Source organism: Mesoplodon mirus (assembly GCF_964341445.2).
Source record: "Mesoplodon mirus genome assembly, chromosome: 6".
In the NCBI taxonomy this organism is placed as follows: domain Eukaryota; kingdom Metazoa; phylum Chordata; class Mammalia; order Artiodactyla; family Ziphiidae; genus Mesoplodon; species Mesoplodon mirus.
In genome coordinates, this window is record NC_138982.1 from 88,027,749 (window position 1) to 88,050,869 (window position 23,121).

The window sequence follows — 23,121 nt, forward strand, 5'->3', positions numbered from 1 at the left end:
TTTTCTTGTGTTCAAATTATATTTTGACATCCCCATCAAAATCTTTTATAAAAGATTCTATCTTTTGTAAAGATATATAATCTCACAGATATTGAGATTATGAGTTACTGAAAAGGAATCCTCCACCTTTTTTCTTCTTTGGGCTAATTTTGACCATTTGTTATTATTTCCCAGTAGGGGGCAGGCAGTAACAAGAAGAGGAGATAAAAATCATGGCAGGGCTGTTAGGTAGCTTCAGCAAGTTTGCAGAAAAACGAAAAAGAGATTAAAAGCAATTGAGAAAAAGAAGGCGCTTGTCCTCATTAATTTGTCTTCTCTTCCTTTTCTAATTTGTGATAGCTGTGAATTTACACATTATAGTAATTTTTAGGTGTGGTTTCCTCTAAACATCCATGCTTAAACAATTAATAAATGAACCAAAAGTCTTTATATAGAGTCTTGTATATAGAGTGTGTGTGTGTGTGTGTATGTGTGTGTGTGTGGGGGGAATAGGGCCTAAAAATTGTTAGCAATCTAAATTAGAGAGATCAAGCTAAGATGAAACAAGCAGAGAACATTTTCAATCAGTCAGTCTTGAAATTGTGTATGAATCTAGTAAAAATCCAAAGATAGGAGAAATTATGGTGGGTTGGACTTATTGAAGACTTTATGGAAGAGATGGGTCTTGAATGATAGGTTTGGATAGATGCAGAAAGGCAGAGATAGAAAGTGGGAGGAGGAGACGTGTAGCATGATCAAAGGCAAGGTTGTTCAGGGAGAAAAAAACTCTTAGCTTGATGTATCAGAGATTGTTTGTTACATGATTGCAGGAAATAAGGCTGAATTTCAGGGGTCCTTGATCTCTAAACAAAGAAACTTGGATACCGTACACTAGTCAGGAAAATAATATAATAAAAAAATATTTTGGAGAAAAATGTGGCATCGGTAGCTCACTGAGTGGGAGTGGCACTTGGTAAAGCTTTATTTTGAAGCAGGGGCAAGAGCTCCTACCCTTGAGTTTACATTTTAGGAAGGCTCATGATATTACTGAGAGACACTGGCAGCTGAGAAGGGAAGTTTCTTTGCAGGGGAAGATGTTAAATTCAGTACAGAGAGGGCAAACACATAGGATGAAAATCCTTATGAGTACTTGGAAGTATAGCACATCCAGAATTTGTGGATGGAGGATCCCACAAAGAGAGTACACATGAAGAGATAAAAATAATAGAATAAACTCTAGAGATTTCTGGATTTGGATCCTAGGAGTGATAATTATTTCTTCCTCTCTATAACAGAGAGTAAGATCTGAGAAGAGACGGGAAGGGAGACAATCTGCCATATAAATGGAATGCTTCACTTTAAATAAGAGGACAGAAACTCTTCTGAAATTGCAGAGTAAGATGAGAAGCTGGATATAAGGACGCTAATAGGTTGAGGATAGAAATAAGGAAATGGGAACAAATGAGAGTTCCACGGTAGATAAATTCCCTCCCAATAAAGTCATGAGTATTTCAGTTAACGGTGCTAGTTAATAACATAATTCAGTTTTCATTTGGTTTTATGTTGCATCTGAGAAATCAATCTGTACAGTGATTAAAATGTAGTAACTTTTTTTTTTTTTTGTGGTATGCGGGCCTCTCACTGTTGTGGCCTCTCCCGTTGCGGAGCACAGGCTCCGGATGTGCAGGCTCAGCGGCCATGGCTCACAGGCCCAGCCGCTCCGCAGCATGTGGGATCTTCCCGGACCGGGGCACGAACCCATGTCCCCTGCATCGGCAGGCGGACTCTCAGCCACTGCACCACCAGGGAAGCCCAAAATGTAGTAACTTTTAATATATACTTTTGCCTCTTCCCCCTTGTTGTCATCAATACACATTTGATAATTCCTAAATGGGATTAGGGAGCAGATCTGTGGTTATGAAATGACTTTGGACTGTGTGATGCTAATTGCTCCTAAGAATCAAACCATTACTTTTTTTTATAGTTATAAACTTTAAAAGTTGAGTTTTGAGCAGAGAATATTTATTAGTGAGGACCCTTGGAAGAAACAGCTGGAAAGTAGGACAAGGGAGCAGAGGGAGAAGTCCACCAGCAATCTTAACCATGACCCTCATCTGACCCCTCATGGGGGTCTCTAGAGTTAGAGTGGCTCCAGAGAGACTCTGCTTTGAATCAAAATGGCTGGAGCTTTATACCTCCAAATTAGTCAACGGATGTGGACTGCCCTGGGAAAAGTCTGACTGTGTGTGAGATAACTGAGTTGATCTCCGAAGATGCTGAGAACTGAAGGCTGTCTGCTGACAATGCTCCTAGCAGCAGGAGCAGAAACTCATTCCTCGAATAGGATTCCACGTACACATACTATCTCCATCATAGCTGCCATTTCCAGGGCTCTTCATTCCTTCCTGAATTTCTGAGTTTCTGTCTGGTGTTATTTCCCTTCAACCTAAATAATTTCTATTATCATCACTAGTAGTAAAGTTCTGCTGGTGAGGAGTTCTCTTAGTTTCCTTTTATCTGAATATGCTTCATTCTTGCATATTTTTGCTGGATGTAGAAGTCTGGCTGACTTTTTTTTCTTTCAGCACTTTAAAAATGTTGTTTCACCATTTCTGATGAGAAGTTGGCAGACTCAAAACATTGTTCCTCTGACTATAAGGAGTCATTTTTTTTCTGGCCGCTTTAAAGATTTTCTCCTTATTGTCAGTTTCACCACATATAATGTGTCTATGTATAGTTATTTTCATATTTATCCTGCTTGAGGATTACTGAGATTCTTGAATCTGTAAATTTATGCTTTTCAGCAAATTTAGGGAAATTTTTAATCACTATTTTCTTCAAATATTTTATCTATCAACTTTCTATGCTACTTCATTGCAGGTCCCTATAGCTATTATAGGTTGTTTTTTTCAGTTTTTTTTTTCTCTCTGCTCTTCAGATTGGATAACTTCTATTGATACATTTTTAAGTTTGCTAACAATTTCCTCTCTCACTTCTCTTAAGGCCATCCACTGAATATTTTATTTCAGATATTGTATTTTCAATTTTAGAATTTCCATTTATTTCGTAACTTGTCTCTTCATTCTGTTGAGATTTTTTGTTTTTTCATTCATTGTGAGTCTATTTTCTTTTATATCACTGTGCATAGTTTAATATTTACTTTATGGTCCTTTTCTGATAATTGCAGTATCTGTGTCAATTTGAGGTTGATTTCCCTTTAATGTTTTTTTTTTCTTCTAAGAATGGGCCACATTTCCCTGGTTCTCTGTAGGGTAATTTTGTTTAGATTGTGAATACTAAGTCTTAGAGGCTATATTCTGTTATATTACTTTGTTGATTTTTTTCCCCCAGAAAACATTTACCTTGGTGGAACTCAAACTAAAAACTCTCTCAGACATTAATTTATTTCATTATTTTTTAAAAAAATTTATTTATTTATTTATTTAGGCTGTGCCAGGTCTTAGTTGTGGCACACGGGATGTTTGTTGTGGCACGTGGACTTCTTAGTTGCGGCATGCAACTTTTAGCTGCAGCATGCGAAATCTTAGTTGCGGCATGCATGCAGGATTTAGTTCCTCGACCAGGGGTTGAACCTGGGCCCCCTGCATTGGAGCACAGAGCCCTACCCACTGGGCCACCAGGGAAGTCCCATCCCTTGGACAGTATTTTAAATCTCGGTGCTTTTACCTTTAGCTAGTTGGCTTCAAGTGTGCCCTGCCATGTGGGGCTTGGGGTCAGACAGAGAGGTGGGTACAGTTTATACACAGAATTTAGAACTCTAGCTCTCTGCCTCTCTCAATTTCAAGAGACCAAGGTTGCCCTGAAATTTATCTTCTTGTTCTTCAGAGAACTGTGGGTTTTCTACTAGAGTTTTAGCTGTCCAGTGTCATGCCAACTGCAGCCTTTTCTGGGACTAGAAGTGGTAAATATGGGAAACTTTCTTTCTTTCAAGGATTGATACCTCTCAAGAATCTTCTTGCTTTTTCTACTTGCCAGTGGCTTCAAATAGTTGTTTTTCTATTTTGTCCAGAATTTGTGGTTGTTATGTGTGGAAGCTTACTTGTCCATAAACAAAGTAGAAGTTTCTTCAAATCTATGTCTTTTTAATATCATTGTGTTTTTACCAAGTGATATTGATTTGGTTGGTTGTATTATCTTGGACATTTAGATTGAATGTATTATATTATTAAATGCCTTTTTGTTTTCTAAATTTCATCCATGCCTTGACTATTTTGGTGTTTTTCATTTTTCTCAAGAAAATCTCAGTCCCCTTTCCCTCGTTTTCTAGATTCTTATATATCTCTGTATTGGACTTAAAGATCCGTCATGAGATATAATTCTAACCACTAGCTATGTCATCTTTAAGAAATACTTGCCCCCCCTTTAAACAGTAATTTCCTCATTTGTGAAATAAAGGAGATGCATGACACTATTGAGAAGTATTGAGTTTTCAGACAGGAAGGATTTTAGAAACCTTCAAATTAAATTCTTTCATTTTATACATGGACAAATAAAGCCCAGAAATGTTTAAGGAATTACTAAAGACATTACCCAACTTTTTAGTCGATGAGCTGAGCTTGGAAGTCCTCCATAGCACCAAAAATAGAGGGGAAAATGGATGTGGCAAGTATATGTGGGAGAATCTATGGTTTTTTAGATGTGATGTACTTGAAGTAACAGCAAGCATTCAAGTGAAGAGAAATAGCAGCTTACGGGTTGAGATTTTTGTTTAGGAAAAATAAGTCAAGGCTAGCATGCGGGCTAGTTTTTCTGTCAGTCAATAAGTAAGTGGGTGTCTGCCATGTGTCAGACACTATGCTTCATGCTGCAGATACTTGAATAAGACAGACATTGATCCTGCTCTCATGAACCTTAGAATCTGGTAAGAAACGTAGATATTAACTAAATCATCACAAATAATTAAACAATATGAAATGTGTAAAGAGAAGTATAAGGTGGCATGGAAATGTGTAATTGGTAAGTCTGATCTGATCTGAGGGTCAGGGAAGACTGCTCTGTGGAAGTGAGGTTTAAGATGAAGATGAGCAGAAAATAGCTAGGCAAGGAGGGTTGAGGGGATGAACATTCCAGAGAGTCAAACAGCCTGTATGAGGGCAGAGGGAGCTAAACTGTGACTGAAGTGGTAAAACAAGGAGAAAGCAACTGTGTCGAGGCCCAATTCAAATTCTGGAGGTGGGAAAGGATGGTGAGAGGTGTAAAGGGAGAGAGGAGCAGGCGAGACTTGGGGCAATACCTTTATTAAGGTGCCTAAGGAGACAGGCAGGCTTGCAAATGAGGAGACAGATAGAGAGAAGCACAGGGTAGTGGTAGAGGTGAAGGAAGGGGTTTTAGAGGGAGAGGAAAATAATAGGATCAAAGTACACCAAGCAACTCAGGAACATAAGCACTGAAGAAAGGTCTAAAGTTTGACTGTAAAGGGCCTGGTAACCTTCAAAATTGTGGTTTGAGTGGAAGGGTATAAGAACCACAAATTGCTGACATAGAGGATGCAGTGGGTGGGGGGGAAATTGAGACTGTGGGCTTAGACGGCTAATTCTATGTTAATTTTCTGTCAACATAGGGGGAGCCTGAGTGTGTTCAAACTGTATCATTGGAGAACAGTCAGTGATTTGGTAAAGATATTTTCCCAAACAGGGTGTTCGCATATGCAGTTTTAAATTGTTTAGTGATTTCTTTTCTTTGCCCTTGCCATTTTGTTACTTTACCATGAAATACTATGCCATCTTTCCCTACAATTTATCTATTACGTCATATGGGAGTATCTGGTTATAGGATTTATTTTTGTGGTATTGACAATTTTTGAAAAAATGTTCAAGTAGTAAATAGTGGTAGATTCAAAACTATTAGATCTAGTTGTTTTTATTCTCCAAAATATCATTCTATCTGCCTTTTATTGGCTCTCTCCTACATGTTACCCAGAGGTTGTTCTAAGCCAGTAATTTTAAGCTAGTTGCCAGACAGAGTCACCCGCAGGGCCTAAAATATTAAAGATACAGTGGTGGTATCTTAAGCCTACTTAATCAGACCTTTTAGGGCATCTGGACTTTCACAAATCTTTGCAGGTTATTCTGATGGGAGCTAGGATTAAGAACACTGTTTTAGGTCTTTCTTCATTACCCAAACTATCCCTGTTGTCCCAGATCTACAGGCTGCTATGGATCAGATTCTGCTCACCTTCAGATTTACCCATCATCCAACTTCCCCAAATGATAAGGTTTCTGAGGGCCAAAGCCTTGCCTTATTCATTCTACCATCCCCAGAACTCTGCACAGCTACCTGAAGCTGAGTACGTATACTCAGAAAACGTTTGTCAACCTAAACTTCCTCAAAATGTCTCTTGCCTCTGTAACCACTCTTGCCCTTTATGCTTCTCTTTCAGAAACCAAGTGTCAGTCTTCAAAAGCAAGCCTCCACTTTGCGTTTGTCTCATCTCCTCCTGCTACCTTTAGGATCCTGCTTTACCAGTTAGCCTCCTTCATTCTTGTAACTTCTAGTGCTCCCTCTTTCTGTCTACAAATATGCTATGTTCTCCTCTCTTCTTAAATACCCTCTCAGTCCTCATAGTTCCAGATATTGCCCCATATCTCTCTTTCAGGTTTGACATGAAAGGATAAAGCCACTGTCCCATTCTCCCATATCTCCCATACCTTCAAGGTCAAACTTCTTGAAAGAGCAAGTCTACATTTGTTGATAATTGCTTCTGCTTGGTTCCTTGCAATCTGTTCTACCCATCCCTCTGTACTATAACACTACTTTCTTACAGCTCCTAAATGTCTCTGATGACCTTGTTAGCAAACCATAAAGCCTCTTAGTCCTTACTTTAAGACTTTTCATACATGATTTGACCTTGATTATTTCTGTCTTGAAATCTCTTTCCCTGGCTGCAAGACACTGCATTTACTTTCTACTTTTCCTCATCATTTCTGCTAACTTCACTTCCTCCAACAGATCCCTAATTTTAAATGTTTTCAAGACTCTGGTTGTGGCCTCTTCTCTAATTTCCACAACAGAGACAGCAATTTGGCAGCCCATGGGCTGGATCTGGCTTGAAGAGACTTTTGACTGGTTCATGTACTATTTTTAAAAATTTGAATTTGTTGCCAATATTTTTAAATTGGGAGATTTTACCCAAAAAACCTGAGATAGTGTCTGGGGTTGCTGTGAGGATTAAGCAAAATGATGTATATAAAACACTTAATACTGTGTCTGAATTTTACAAACATTAAAAAAAATCGCATCAATAATTATTTTGCAGTTTCCAAAGCACTTTCATAGATATCATTTTATAACTTATTTAATTGGCCCCTACAGATAGACTTTTTGGTTGTTTCTAGTTTTTTTTTTTTTTTCTTGGAATTAAAAACTATGCTGGAATTAATATCTTATAACATAAGGCATACCTTGGAGATATTGTGGGTTCAGTTCCAGACCACCACAATAAAGTGAATATTGCAATAAAGTGAGTCATACAAACTTTTTGGTTTCCCAGTGCATATAAAAGCTATGTCTACACTATACTGTAGTCTATTAAGTGTTCAATAGCATTATGTCTAAAAAACAATGTACATACCTTAATTTAAAAACGTTATTACTAAAAAATGTTAACCATCATCTGACAACACAGGGTTGCCACAAAACATCAATTTGTAAAAAACTTAGTAAAGTGAAGCACAGTAAAAGGAAGTATGTCTGTATCTTTGTATATTTGATATGCATATATATTCATGATCTGTCCACTGAACGCACTGACCCTTGTGATCACTGATACACATTTGTACAATATCTTCTATGAGCTAGGGAACAAATCTGTCTTCATTAACTAGTTTTGGACTATGTGATGGTAACTGCCTCAAAAAAATTAGCCCAACAATATGGCTTTCATTAATACTGTGTCCTAATAAAATGATGCAGACTTTGTGACTATAGTCACACACACAAAAATTATTCCCAGAAATATGGTTTTTATTAGCATTGTATCCTATCCATATTTCTTTTCCAAATGGCTAATTAGTTCTCCTAGTATCATTTATCAGTGATATAAATAATCATCCTTCCCCTTACAAATTTAAATGACCACTGTTATCAGATACTAAATTCCCATATGTGTAGATAAAGCATCTGAGGTTCAGAGAGTAATCTGTGCAAGATTACAGAGGTAATAAATGGAAGAGCCAAAATGTTAGTTGATTTTCTTACTCTAATTTTGGTGTTTTTTTTCTATTTTTGTCTCTGCTAAAACTTTGGGTTTTTACCCAATATTTTGTTTACTGAACACCTAATTAGGTGTTGTCTGCTACTAAATTGATGTATTTTAAAACATAAATCACTTTCATAAAGTGTAAGACCACGAAATATATGTTGTGATACCAGGATCAATTGTTGACATTATTATGTTAAAAAAAGTAAGTATTCTTGTGTTTCTTCGTACTTATTTTAATTTTCTTGTATAGTGACATATATAATATATATTGCAGAGTATGATATATGTGCATTTTAAAGAACAATTATACAGTGAATATCTATGTAAATTAAGACATAGACTGTTGTCAATTCTTCCTCAATTATAGCTCCCAAACTTTGCTCTAAAGGTAGCCATTATCTTTTGGGATAATCATTCTCTTTGGTGTATAATCATTCCCTGTTTTTTTTTACATTTTACCATGTACATATGATGTAGTCCCTAACAAAAAAATTTATTTTGCCTTTTTTTTGGTATTGTGCATAAATGGAATCATACTATGTATATTATTTTATAACTACATTTATTTACTCAATATTATGTTTGAGATTTAACTATATTTAAGTTTGTAGCTGCTGTTCATTAATATAAATAATTTTTATCATAAAATTTCAAATGTTTGCAAAATAGTTTTTTTCCCCTGGAAAAATTCTGGTGCAGAAATAACAATTATGATTTAACATAAAAATTTTCTTATTTTGCATTTCAGTTTCTTTCCTTTTTGGAGGCAAGGATCATGTTAATTGAAATATTAAGCTATGAGACAGATGAAGGAGACAGTTTTAATTTTAAAAGGCATGTTCCATTTTATATTGCCAAAATGGCAAACATTTATTTTTTTTTCTCTTCTCTTTCTGTAGGAAACTACATTTGTCTCAGGGAAAAAATCCTGAAATCATTATGGGAGACTAGATTTATAGCAAAAGCTGAAACTATCTTTTTTTAGCCCTGGTCTTTCTTCAGATCCTAGTGTATTCCCTCCAGATACATGTTCTCTGCACATAAAAGTACTTTTATTTGGAATGTTCTCCTCTCATTCTCTTTCTTATTAGCAGGTTCTTGTTCATTAGGCCATGTATTAATCACCTATTGCTGCATAATAAATTACCCCCTAACAAATATTTATATTCTCACAGTGAGCCAAGAGTGAGTGAGAGAGAAAACACCAGGACAGAAGCCACAGTCTTTTTATAACTTAATCTTGGCAGTGACATTCTATCACTTCTGCTGTATTCTATTTGTTAGAAGTGAGTTATAGTAAATCCAGCCCACACTCAAGAGAAGGGGATTTTACAAAGACCCAAGTACCAAGAAGGGGGAACAGTAGGCGCCATCTTAGAGGGTGCCTACCATGCCTCAGTACTAGGATAAGTTACTCAAGATACATTTTATGTACTTTTCATTTATTACTAATGCAATTTCACATAACTATTTGATTATTTGGTTAATGTGTATTGTCCCCATTAGATTGAAAGCTCCATGATAAATGGGCATTTATTGAGTGCCTAGCTATTGTAATTGAATAAATAAATATTATTAATGCAGCTTCCAGCTTCCCTCCACCAGTCCAAAAGCTCTTATATATGTGATAGGTGGTCACTAAGATACCATCTCAATGAAAACTAGTGAAAAAAGGCAGAAAAAAACCTATTTCCTTTCTTCCAAAATTTCTAGTAAAATTCGTGCATTACTTTTCAGGTAGCTTTAGTAGAGAAAAAGATCACATGAGTCTGTTATTCCAACCATTCCTGTTTGCTACCTAGAAAATAAAATTTTGGGGAAAATTGGCTATGCTTTCAATTATTCTTACAGGGGTGGGAGTACTTTTAAATTATATATCAGAAAAAAAATAGTAAATTAGGATCCCTTCCCCCAAAGTTACAAAGTTTATGGATTTTCTGGCCAATTATCATGGACTTCCACTCGTTCCCAACATGAAAATCATTGCATTAGAAGCAGAAATAGAATTAGACTATTTGGATGACAATTCATCTTATTTTCAGTACTTCTAAAGAAAACAATTCAATGTCTCTTCTTGCTTGAATCCATTCATAACTCTAAAAACTGTTGGGAAATAATACTTTTATGTCTAACCTATATCCACAATATGCAGTTTTATAAAACACAGTACAAACATACTAACTAAAATGTTAAGATTGATATTTTAAGCTTTCTGGAGCCAAAAAGTTATAGTAAAGTTTTCTATACTGTATTTACTTCACAATACTGGTGATTAGAAAAACTTATGTGCTCAGTATAGCTAAATAAAGTTCTTCCAGCAATGTAATTTTAATTTGCTTTGTGTGATTAAGATCTCAGTCTCAAAGTTGCATTTATTTTAAATGAAACTTGAATCTTTACGAGAGATGTATGGTTTCCTTTTTACTGGGTTTAAAACCTCAGTTTGTAATGTTCGTTGGATACCTTTCACTAGTTATTCCTTACTTATTAAGTAAGGATGACAGTCTGTGTTTTGCAGAGGAGAGAACTAGAGTAAATAAATTCATTTAATTATTTATAATGATTCAGGGAAGAAGCAGAGTAAGAAGCAAAACTCATATCCCTCATATTTTCCTGCCATTGCTTAATCCAAAATCGTCCAGTTCTGTATTTATTATAACTTGCAGAGTTTTGAAGTTTGAGAGCTTGAAACACCAAATATTTTCCTTGTGTAAAATATCAGAATATTCCCACAGATTTCAGTGTATTGAAATATATTCAATATATTTGTATTCTATGTTCCTTTTTTAAAAGAGTTGATAGTAAGTTCATTAAATGTTAAATAACAATAAAGATGACAAGATGCAAAGACCATAATAAGCAATAAGAATAACTTCTAATTAGTTCAATAATAGCATAGAAGCCTCAAGTTTTGGAGAGAAATATCAGAAGAAATGTAAAAATAAAGCTATTCTCCATTATTCTCTTTTACAGCTATATGGTAATTTTATTAGAGCATAGCCAGATACTTTAAGCTACAGTTTTCCTTCAATTTTAGAATTCTTTTAGCTTAAAATTCATTTGATCAGACTCCTTACTGCGTGTTTGTATTCTCCCAAAACTTTGCCAATGAATCAAAGGGCAGAAAAATCTTTAATTTTTTGTCTTCCATCTTCATACATTAGAAATAATCATCTAAGGCACTATACTGACTATTTAAGTATGGCATAATCCATGTTCTATTTTGGTTAACAACAGTTACTGAATCAGAGGTTTTTATTGAGAATGGTGAAATTATCAGAAATGCCTATCTCTAACTTTTTTAGTCAGTAGAGCCCAGCAGAGCACAGGATTTTACAATAGATAAAAACTGTTAAGTAGCACAAAAAAACCATGTGCTGTTTCTGAGAGCCTTTTTCACTCTCTGGAGGAAGCCTTTGGAGTATGGGTTTGCACAGTCAATGCCTATACAGTGTCTATTGTGTGGGTGGTATATGCTTGCTCAGGCATATGACAAGGACGATTTGGGAAAGAAAACTCAAAGTGAGTACTCAAAGTGACTAAGAGGTTTCATTAGTAGTCAAATCACAAAACATCTTACTTCTACTGATGATTTTGACTTAGATGGAAAAGGGTTTTTTTTAAACATTATTTTCAGTGTCAAGGTTTTTCATTTGTATTTTCTTTTATGTTTGTGTAGATGCATGTTCTAATATTATGTGTTACAACCTGATGTTTCGATATTATTTTTAATTAAATCTAGGGATAATTTATGTACAATTAACTACATCCATTTAAAAGGTACATTATGATGAGGTTTGACAGTTGTATATATCTGTGATCATCATCACAAACAAGATACAAAACATTTCTATCATTCCCAAAATATTCCTCCATGTATATTGGTAGTCCATCCTTGTCTTCATTCCCATATCTTCAGGCAACCACTGATCTGCCGTTTGTCACCATAAATTAGTTAGCATTTTACATTAGTAGTACTCTTTTGTGTACTGTGTAGTGTACTCTTTTGTGTCTGCCTTATTTCACTCAAGGGAATGATTTTGAGATTCATCAATGTTGTGTGTATTCCTTTTCGTTGCTGAATAGTATCCCATTGTATGGATAATTAATCTATCTATTTGCTGACTGGCATTTGGGTTGTTTCTAGCTTCTGGTTATTTGTGAATAAAGCTGCTATGAACATTCATGCACAAGTCTTTGTGTGGACATATGTTTTTATTTCTCCTGGGTAAATACTTAGGATTGGAATGGTGAGGTTATAAATGGGCATGTGTTTGACTTTTGAAAAAAACTGCCAGAAATTTTCTAGTGCAGTTATACTTTTTTACATTCCCATTTATAATGTGTGAGAGTTCCAATTGCTTCACATTCTTGCCAATATATATTATCAGTCTTTTTAACTTTAGCCATACTGATAGGTGTGTAATCATTATCTCACTGTGATTTAAATCTGTATTTCCTCTACGATTACTAATGTTGAACATCTTTTTGTGTATTTATTGGCAATTTGAATGTCTTATTGGTGAAGTGTCTGTTCAAGTAATTTTCCTGTTTTTTAATATTTATTTTTAAAATTATTGAATTGTAAAAGTTCTTCACATATTCTACATAGCAGTCTTTTGTTAAATACATGTATTATAAATACTTTCTCCTAATCTGTGGATTCCCTTTTCATTTTCTTAATGTTCTTTTTCAAAGAGCAAAAGTTTTAAATTTTGATAATGTCCAGTTTATCAAATTTTATTTCATGGTTTGTTATTTTGTATTATAAGAAATATTTGTATATGCCAAAGTCACAGAGATTATCTCCTATGTTTTCTTCTAGAAGTATTACAGTCTCAGCTTTCTACATTTAAGTCAATAATCAAATTTAAGGTAATTTTTTGTGTATGGTATTAAGTAGTGGTTAAAGTTCTTTTTTTCATCTTACATACGGATATCTAGTTGTTCCACCATCAGTTGTAAAAAAGACCTTTCTTTTCCTTTTAAATTGTCTTAACATTTTTGGTGATAATCAATAGACCACAAATGTGTGAGTCTATTTCCGGACCCTCTATTCTGCTCTATTGAAGTATGTGCCTATCCTTTAGCCAATGCCAGACTGCCTTGATCAGTGCGGCTTCAGAGTAAAGCTTGAAATTAGGTAATATGAGTCTCCCAGTCTTATTCATTTATTAACTGTTGCTTTGGCTATTCTAGGTTTGCACTCCCACATAAATTTCAGCTTCTTAGTTTTCACAGAAAAGGCTACTAGATTTTAATTAAGACTGTGTTGAATCTGTAGACCAATTTGAGGAGAGTTGACCTCTTGAGTCTTTCCATCCAAGAACAAGGTATTTATCTCCATATATATAGGTATTCTTAATTTATCAGTAATATATTTTGTAGTTTTCAGTGTATAAGCCTTGTGCATCTTTTGTTAAATTTATTCCTAAGTTTTTTCTTTTGCATTACTACAAATAGAATTGATGTAAAAATTTTATTTTCTAATTATGTGTTGCTAGTATATAAACATATAATTGTTTTAAAATATTATTAGCATTTTAATGCTATGACCGTACTAATTTCAATTAATTCTCGGAGCTGTTTTATAGATTTCTAACAATCATGTCATCTGCAAATAAAGACAGTTTTATGTTTCTGTTTCTGATCTATATGCCTTTTTTTCCTCTTGCTTTATTGCAATCTCTAGAACCTGTAGTACAAAATTGAAAAGAAGAGCAGAACTTCTTGCTTTGTTCTTGATTTTAGAGGGGAAATATTTCATTATTTGTATGATGTTAGCTATAGGATTTTCATAGATGCTCTTTAACTGTTTGAGGAAGTTTATTTCTATTCCTAGAGTTTAAAAAATCATGAATGAGTGGTGAGTTCTGTCAAACGCTTTTTCTACATCTGCTGAAATGATCATGTTTTTTCTCCCTTATTGTGTTAATGTGGTCAATTTCATTGATTTTTTGAGTATTCAGTCAACATGCATTCTTTTTTAATCAACATGCATTCTTTTTTTTTTGCGGTACGCGGGCCTCTCACTGCTGTGGCCTCTCCCGTTGCGGAGCATAGGCTCCGGATGGCAGGCCCAGCGACCATGGCTCACGGGCCTAGCCACTCTGCGGCATGTGGGATCTTCCCCGACCGGGGCACGAACCCGTGTCCCCTGCATCGGCAGGCGGACTCTCAACCACTGTGCCACCAGGGAAGCCCCAACATGCATTCTTGAGAGAAACCTTATATGATCATGTTGTATTACAAGTGCTAGATTTGATAATACTTTGTGAAAATTTTTTGTGTCTTAAAGTTTATAAGGGTTACTGCTCCGTCGTTCTTATTTGTAATGTGTTTGCCTGGTTTTGGTGAACAGTTTATTCTACACTCATAAAATGAGTAGGGAAGTGTTCCCTCCTTGTGTATTTTCTGAAGGGGGTTTGTGTGTAGAACTGATATTACTTCTTTATTAAATGTTTGCTTAAATTTGTCAGTGTAGCCAATCGGATGGGAAGATTTTTATCAACAAATTTAATTTCTTTAATAAGTATAAGGCTCTTCAGATTATCAGTTTAATCCCAAATGAGGTTTGAAAGATGTGTCTTTCAATGAATTTGTCCATTTCATCTGTTACTGAATTTGATTAGCATAAAGTACTTAATATTTGCTTGTTATTCTTTTCATGAATGTAGTATCTATGTTAACGTCCCTTCTTTCACTCCTGATATTTGTGTTTTGTTTTTTTTCTTGATAAATATGGTTATTGGTTTATAAATATTGAAGAACTTTTCAAAGAACCAGCTTTTTTTTTTTTTTTGGTCACGCCACGGCTTACAGGATCTCAGTTCCCCAACAAGGGATTGAATCCGGCCCCCGGTTGTGAAAGCACCGAGTCCTAACCACTGGACCACCAGGGAACTCCCAAAGAACCAGCTTTTGATTTTGCTAATTTTTGTCTTGCTTGTTTTCTGTTTTGTTGATTTCTGCTCTTCCTTTTATTTTCTTCTTTCTCTTTTGTTTTTAGCTTCTTTAAGTGGATTTTAGATATTTCTTGTTTTGTAATTAGTATTTAAAGCTATTAATTTTTCTGTAAGCTGTTTATTTTTGTTTTAGCTGCATATCACAAAATGTGATACTGTATACACTGTTATCTGTCCCTCTTCTTTCACTTAACAATATGCCCTGGAGATCACTCCATAATAGTAATATAAAGATATCTCTCATTCTTTTTAGGAGTTTCATTATACTTCATTTTGTGGATGTCCCATAATTTAGACAACTAGTTCCTTATGGGTGGCTATTTGGGTTATTTCTAAAAGTCTTGCTATTACAATGTTGTAATGACGAGTCTTCTGTATACATATATTTTCATACGGTTGCCTGCATATCTTTGGGATAGATTCTGAGAAGTGATATGGCTGCGTCAAAAGGAAAATGCATATGTAACTTTGCTATTTACTGTCATATTTTCCATTATCGAATCAGTAACATTTTACATTCCCACCAGCAGTATATTGGCATGCCTATCTCTCTACAGTTGTGCAAACAGAGTATGTTGTCAAACTTTTGGGTTTTGACGATCTCATTGGTGAGAAATGGCATTTCTGCATAGTTTTAATTTGTGTTTCTTTTACCATAAATGATGCTGTGCTTCTTTCTAAATGACTAAGAGACATGTATACTTCTTTTTCTGTAAACTAACTGTCCATATCTTTAGTCCAGCTTGCTATAGGGTTGTGTTGACCTTTATTTTAAACCCACCTTGAGCCAGACACCTGCAAGGGAGCTGTGCAAATCACTCTTCTAAGCATTGAGGATGAAGAATGAACAACATAGATGAAAATCCCTGCCCTCCTGGAGCTTACAATCTTGTGAGGGAGTGGTGGGTTTGGTCCATGAATTTTGGCAATTGTCTCAAATCTTCCTCCTTAGCTTAACTATTCCCATTCAGATCCAGCATTCATAATGCTTGTATCCATGTGCCATTATAATCCTGATTTTATGGACTTGCCTTTTGATGTGCTTTTTCAGACCGTTGTCTATCAGTGTTTCTACAGAAACATGGCTTGGACTTTCTTCTCCAACTCTCTCAATTTGGGTAGTGTATTTATCCTGGTGTATTTCTTAGGATCCAACCCTTGGTTCCTACTCACTGCAGGAAGAACTACTCACATGAAAATAATTGGGCAATTGGAGCAGCTTATAAGTTGGGCGGCCTTGGCCAAATTGCTTCATCACTGTGTATCTGTATTTCTTCATCTCTAAAATGAGGATGATAATACCTGTCAATGTGGAGAGACTAAAATGAATAACATGTGCAAATTACCAAAAATCTGTTTCTAACATGAGTGTTCAAAAATTATTATTTATCAATGTTTTGTAAAAGAAAATGGTAGCTAAGAGAAGTAGTGTATTCAAAATTTCTCCAGAAAAACACTGTGCACTGAATTTTACTGTAAAATGTTTCTCTTTGCTGGACAGATACATCCATTGTAGATGCATTAGAAGTGTATCATTTCCTTGTGAAAACTTTTAGGAGTGTTGTGTCTTCCATAGTTAGAGCCCGCCAATATCCAGCCTCAATTCTAATCACACATCCAGTTTTTCTCACATAATAGCAATATAATACATAATGTGTAGTTCTTTGAAAATCCCATGGTTTCATCCCTTCCTCTAAATGTCATTCTTTGTGCAATTTTCTTTTTCCTTCTACCTTCCTAGAAAACTGATCTTCTAAGATCCAGCTCAAATATCATCTATTGTAGAGTCTTTCCTAGTCTCTTACTACTGCACTCTTAGAATGAAACAACTTTTCTTTTTATCTTCTGGACACTATGTATACTGCTATCATCATACCAACAACTTTATGTTATTATTGTTTACATAGCTAACTTCTCGCCTGGACCTTAGGCTCATGGAGGGAAGAAGCTATTGTTTATTATGATGTCTCTATGCCTAGTGAGTATTTGCCAAGAGTTGATACGCTAAAAATGCTTGTTCTCACTTAGAGCTCGCCTTATAAAATTTGAACTTAATAGACAGTTGTCTATATGATGTGATCTCAACAATGTTTAGGAAGCTCCTTTCTTTGCTCTATACCAGCATCCAACCAACACATCACTTCTAAACTTCTTCTACCTCATCACTGGTGCCTGAAAAATCTGTACCAGATAGTAAAACACTTTTTCACAATTGGAGATAGATTAAATGCATATAAGCCTGGGAGAAGAAATACTTTGACTTGAATATAAAGACAGGAGGGTGGTAAGGGGCACTCTGGACTGAAAGTAGGGGTATGCCAAACAGGTAGGAAGATCAATTCAGAAGTTCATACTGAGACAAATTTTTCTGAGACTTTTGCTTGCCTGTCATAATTTATGTATTTATTGGCAACTGCAACCCTAAAATAGCCCAAAGGATGTGATTTTAGGTAGGAGTCAGAAATACTAATGCATATTCCTCTCTTTACTCCATATGTCTTTTCAGAATGCATAAGTGCAGTAATGGAAGATCTTGTTACATCAAACAACTCATTAATGCAGCAGATGGTCAAGGTTAATTACAGTTGGGGTAATGCTCACCTTTTAATGATAATTCTAATAGAAGGATGCTTGATGCTTGTATAGTTTTCATGTATAGTTTTACTTTTTAACCCCAAGGTAGGTGTATTAGTCAGTGTTCCTGAGATAAACAGAACAGGATGTACATGTGTGTTGGGCATACATCCTGTAGAGAGAGATTCAGAGAGAGATAGAGATAGAGATGAGAGAGAGAGAGAGAGAGAGAGAGAGAGAGAGAGAGAGAGGTTGTGTTACTTTAAGGAATTGGCTTACATGATTGCAGAGGCTTGACAAGTCCAAAATATGCAGGGTAGGCCAGCAGGCTAGAGACCCAGGGAAGAGTTGCAGTTTGAGTCTGAAGGCAGACTGCTGGCAGAATTCCCTTTCCCAGAAGGTTAGTCTTTTTCTATTAAAACCTTCAACTGATTGGATGAGGCCCACCTACATTATGGAGGGTAATTTACTTTACTCAAAGTCTACTGATAAAAAGTACCTTCACAGAAAAGTCTCAAATAATTTTTGACCAAGTACCTGGGTACTGTGTCCTAGCCAAGTTGTCACATAAAATTAACTGCTACAGTAGAAAAATGGGGGAGAAAGAGGGATGAACTATTCTTCTCAATTCTGGTTTCAAAATTCTTGAGAAAGTACTCTGATTTGTCCTGCTGGGTGAGGTGCCTACCAATGGACCAGACAATTTTAATCAGGGTGTGGCATCTGGAAGGAGGACTATCATCAGCCCAACTCATGTGAGGTGCCCATGATGGACGAATCCATTATGACTAGGGAATGGGTGGAGGCTGCGTTACCTTGTACAGAATAGTTTTACGTATAAAATGAGGTGTCACATAAATGGGGAATCATTGATTAACAGCTTATAAATGTAATTTTCAAATGTTCAGGTTTTTTTCCATATAGTGATGGAACAGCTTCTAATTTCTCTTTTTCAAGGATTTTTGTGTAACTTTAGTTATGGTTTGTTGATTTTCTATCATGTTGCATACAAGTCTTGTGGAGAAATAATGGTTTTCACTCCATTTAAATATCTAAAATTGATTTCACCTACTTTCCTCTGAATATTTTCTAGCTTCAACAATTACTTCATCTATGGACAGAAAGCAGAGCACTGTAACACCCCCTGCAGAAGGTAGTATGCTGTTTGTTTGTTTGTTTGTTTGTTTTTTGAGGCCAGCACTGAAGCATGGAATGTTGAGCTTCCTTAGAAACATAGTCGATGGTCTGGACCAAGTCCAGCCTTGTGCCCAGTTGAAGAATATGGTGATCTGAATGCTGTGGGATGAGGGACCTGAACGACCTCACCCATCTTCCCCTAAAACAGTTCAATTCCACTGGAAGACTGTGGAGCTTTCTCTATCAGGCACTGTGCTAGGCTTTGTGGGGAACATGAAGATAAGCAAGATGAGCAAGACTATCAGAGAGCCCCCAGGGAGCTCAGTTTTGTGGGGGAACCCCGACAGGAGCACAGTTATCACACAGGCAGAGGAGGTAAGCACTCACATCGAGTGTACCAGGAGTGTACAGAGGGAGTGATTAAGCATCAAGGCTTAGAGAAGGCCTCACAGATGATGTAGCATGTGAATCAGGTCTTAAAGGTAGAGTACTTTAATAGAAAAAGAGCATCATGTAGGGCACCTTAGAGAGTGAAAACGATGTGAGAAATGACATAGAAATGGAATTGTGCTTGGTGTTTTTTTCTGCAGTTTTGGGGGAATGTAGTGGGTGATAAGATTGCAAAGTGAGTCAATGTGAAAAAGAGGGCTTTCAAAGCCAATACGAAGACATTTGAACTTATTCTTCAGACAGTGAGAGATCTCTGGAGGGTTTTAGAGTTGAGGGAATCACATCTGTGTTACAGAATGAAGTACTGGCTGCAGTGTAAGGTATGAACTGAAAGGAGAAGGGTTTTGAGACAGAGAGAGAAGTTAGGAGGCCTTTGCAGCAATCCAGGTACATGGCAATGAGGACTTAATCTAGGCTATGGTTGTGAGAAAAGAAAGGAAATGCCCCAAAGCCAATAAGAATTTGTCAGTGTGCATAAGGCTGGATGAGACTGGAAGATATTCGTAGGCAAAGGATGCAGAAAAGATGGGATGTGACTGCTGGTTTGGGAGCAGAGATGAGAATCTACTATCTTCTCAGTGAAGCAGGAAGTGAAATCACCCTAGCTGATCACAGGAGCATATGGAGAATATATCTGTCAGACAGGTGCCAAACCCACTGAGTGTTGTAGAGGTACTGGCCATTGTGTAACTTATCACAACAGGTATGAAAAAGGAAAGAGGAGGATGAAGAAAGGGTGAAAAAATAACAATAACATAAGAACTATCATTATAGGTGTAGGGTGATTGACTGAAGTTTATAGAATGGAGGAAAGTGAAAGAACAGAGAATATCTACAGTGCTTGGAATCCTCACCATTAGAGTTACTTCTTTGGATACTGTGCCCCTATTCAAATACATGTTTGTTTGATTAGCAAGAACTTTCTTTTACAAAAATGAGTCAGATACTGAGGTTAAATATTAAAGCCTTATACTGCTTATAAGCTAAACTTCCAAATCCCAAGAACAACAGGACATTCACAACTTGCTATCTCGTCAGTCTCTTATTTTTCTGGTTTTATCTTAATCACGATTCCCTTATGCACATATGTGCTTCCCACACCCGACCTCTAGCAGTTCTCTAACAAGCCATGTTCTTGCTTCTCTCCAAGCCTTTGCCAAATTGGACTTTCTTGCTATGAGGAGATGCCACTTGGAGTGATGGGAAGAGCATGGATTTGCCTGCCCTCTTAGATCTGCATTAAAATCCTCCCTCTTCCTTCATCTAGTAATATGATCTTTATATGGCCATGAAATGCAAAGGCTTGAGTACATCACAGAGGGGGAAGATGACACCAAAAGAGGATAGGAGAAATATTAAATGCAAGGTTTAGAAAAAATAAGCTTCATCCACATAAAAATTTTGCCGTACCACAGCTGGTTCTGTTCATGCTAAACTGATGAAATCAATGATGCTCTCCTTCGTTACAGGTGACTTGTGACAGATACACCTAATCACCTGTCAGCAAACCCCTTTCTGTCAGGTACACATGTCAGCTTATGGGAAAGCGTGAGCTTCTACATTAGGAGATGCTTGCTGGTTTTAATTTGTATTTTAAAATATGGAAAAATAGGTCAATGCTATATTTAATCCTGATAATGATATTGAATGTATGGAAACAAAATCTGTGAGCAAGGTTCACAGCAAGCTGTCAGGGAGTATATGTGTGAATGAATAGGAAGGAAGGGGAACTCACTGAAAGGCCATATATATATATATTTTTTAATTAATTAATTAATTTATTTATGGCTGTGTTGGGTCTTCGTTTCTGTGCGAGGGCTTTCTCTAGTTGTGGCAAGCGGGGGCCACTCTTCATCGCGGTGCGCGGGCCTCCCACTATCACGCTCTGAAAGGCCATATTTGACACTATTACATGCTTGCAATAAAATCCTTTTTATAGAAAATTTACAGAGGAAACTAATCCTTGTTTTTGCATTGATTTGTATTTATATACTATAGTACTTTTTTTCTAGAAAAAAACTTCTAAGCATCTCTTACCACTTGGCATCATCATTTTTCATTTTTGTGAGGTGGTCAAACTAAAGAAATTACAGATTATTTAAAAATCTGTTTATTTTTATTAGTTAATTTTTTTTTTTTTTTTTTTTTTTTTTTTTTTGCGGTACACAGGTCTCTCACTGTTGTGGCCTCTCCCGTTGCGGAGCACAGGCTCCGGATGCGCAGGCTCCAGATGCGCAGGCTCAGCGGCCATGGCTCACGGGCCCAGCCGCTCCGCGGCATGTGGGATCTTCCCGGACCGGGGCACGAACCCTTGTCCCCTACATTGGCAGGCAGACTCTCAATCACTGTGCCACCAGCGAAGCCCTTATTAATTTTTATTGGAGTATAGTTGCTTTACAATGTTGTGTTAGCTTCTACTGTACATCAAAATGAATCAGCCATACATATACATATATCCCCTCTCTTTTGGATTTCCCTCCCATTTAGGACACCACAGTGCATTAAGTAGAGTTCCCTGTTCTTTACAATATGTTCCCATCAGCTGTCTATTTTATACATGGTATCAATAGTATATATGTGTCAATCCCAATCTCCCTATTCCTCCCACCCCGCCCCTTTCTCCCTTGGTATCCATACATTTGTTCTCTATGTCTGTATCTCTATTTCTGTTTTGCAAATAAGGTCATCTATACCATTTTTCTAGATTCCACATATATGCATTAATATATGATATTTATTTTTCTCTTTCTGACTTCACTCTGTATGACATTCTCTAGGTCCACCCACGTCTCCACAAATGACCCAATTTCGTTCCTTTTTATGGCTGAGTAATATTCAATTGTATATATGTACCACATCTTCTTTATCTATTCCTCTGTTTATGGACATTTAGGCTGCATCCATGTCCTGGCTATTGTAAATAGTGCTGCTATGAACATTGGGGTGCATGTGTCTTTTTGAATTATGGTTTTCTCTGGCTATATGCTCAGTAGTGGGATTGCTGGGTCATATGGTAGTTCTATTTTTAGTTTTTTAAGGAAGCTCCATATTATTTTCCATAGTGGCTGTATCAATTTTCATTCCCACCAACAGTGTAAGAGGGTTCTCTTTTCTCCACACCCTCTCTGCCATTTACTGTTTGTAGATTTTTTGATGATGGCCATTCTGACCGGTGTGAAGTGATACCTCATTGTAGTTTTGATTTGCATTTCTCTAATAATTAGTGATGTTGATTATCTTTTCATGTGTTTGTCGGCCATCTGTACATCTTCTTTGGAGAAATATCTATTTAGGTCTTCCACCCATTTTTGGATTGGGTTGTTTGTTTTTTTGATGTTGAGCTGCATGAGCTTCTTGTATGTTTGGAGATTAATCCTTTGTCAGTTGCTTCATTTGCAAAATTTCTCTCCCATTCTGAGGGTTGTTTATTTGTCTTGTTTATGGTTTCCTTTGTTGTGCAAAAGCTTTTAAGTTTCATTAGGTTCCACGCGTTTATTTTTGTTTTTATTTCCACTACCCTAGAAGGTGGATCAAAAAGGATCTTGCTGCGATTTATGCAGAGTGTTCTTCGTATGTTTTCCTCTAAGAGTTTGATAGTGTCTGGCCTTACATTTAGGTCTTTAATCCACTCTGAGTTTATTTTTGTGTATGGTGTTAGGGAGTGTTCTAATTTCATTCTTGTACATGTAGCTGTCCAGTTTTCCTAACACAACATTGTAAAGCAACTACACTCCAATAAAAATTTATTAATAAAAAAAAGAGTGAGATTGATATAGGTATACTGATATGGTGATA

At 36.2% G+C, this 23,121-nt stretch overlaps 1 protein-coding gene across 1 annotated transcript in view; it reads left to right on the plus strand.

Annotated features, from left to right (window-relative positions):
* LOC309806881 (cell surface glycoprotein CD200 receptor 1-like) overlaps positions 1-23,121 on the plus strand; it is a 33,531-nt gene that overhangs the window by 2,431 nt on the left and 7,979 nt on the right. The window contains exons 2-3 of the mRNA XM_082625907.1: positions 17,672-17,755; positions 18,833-18,892. Of these exons, the coding sequence (XP_082482033.1) occupies positions 17,672-17,755; positions 18,833-18,892 (144 nt within the window). The remainder of the gene's footprint in view (positions 1-17,671; positions 17,756-18,832; positions 18,893-23,121) is intronic.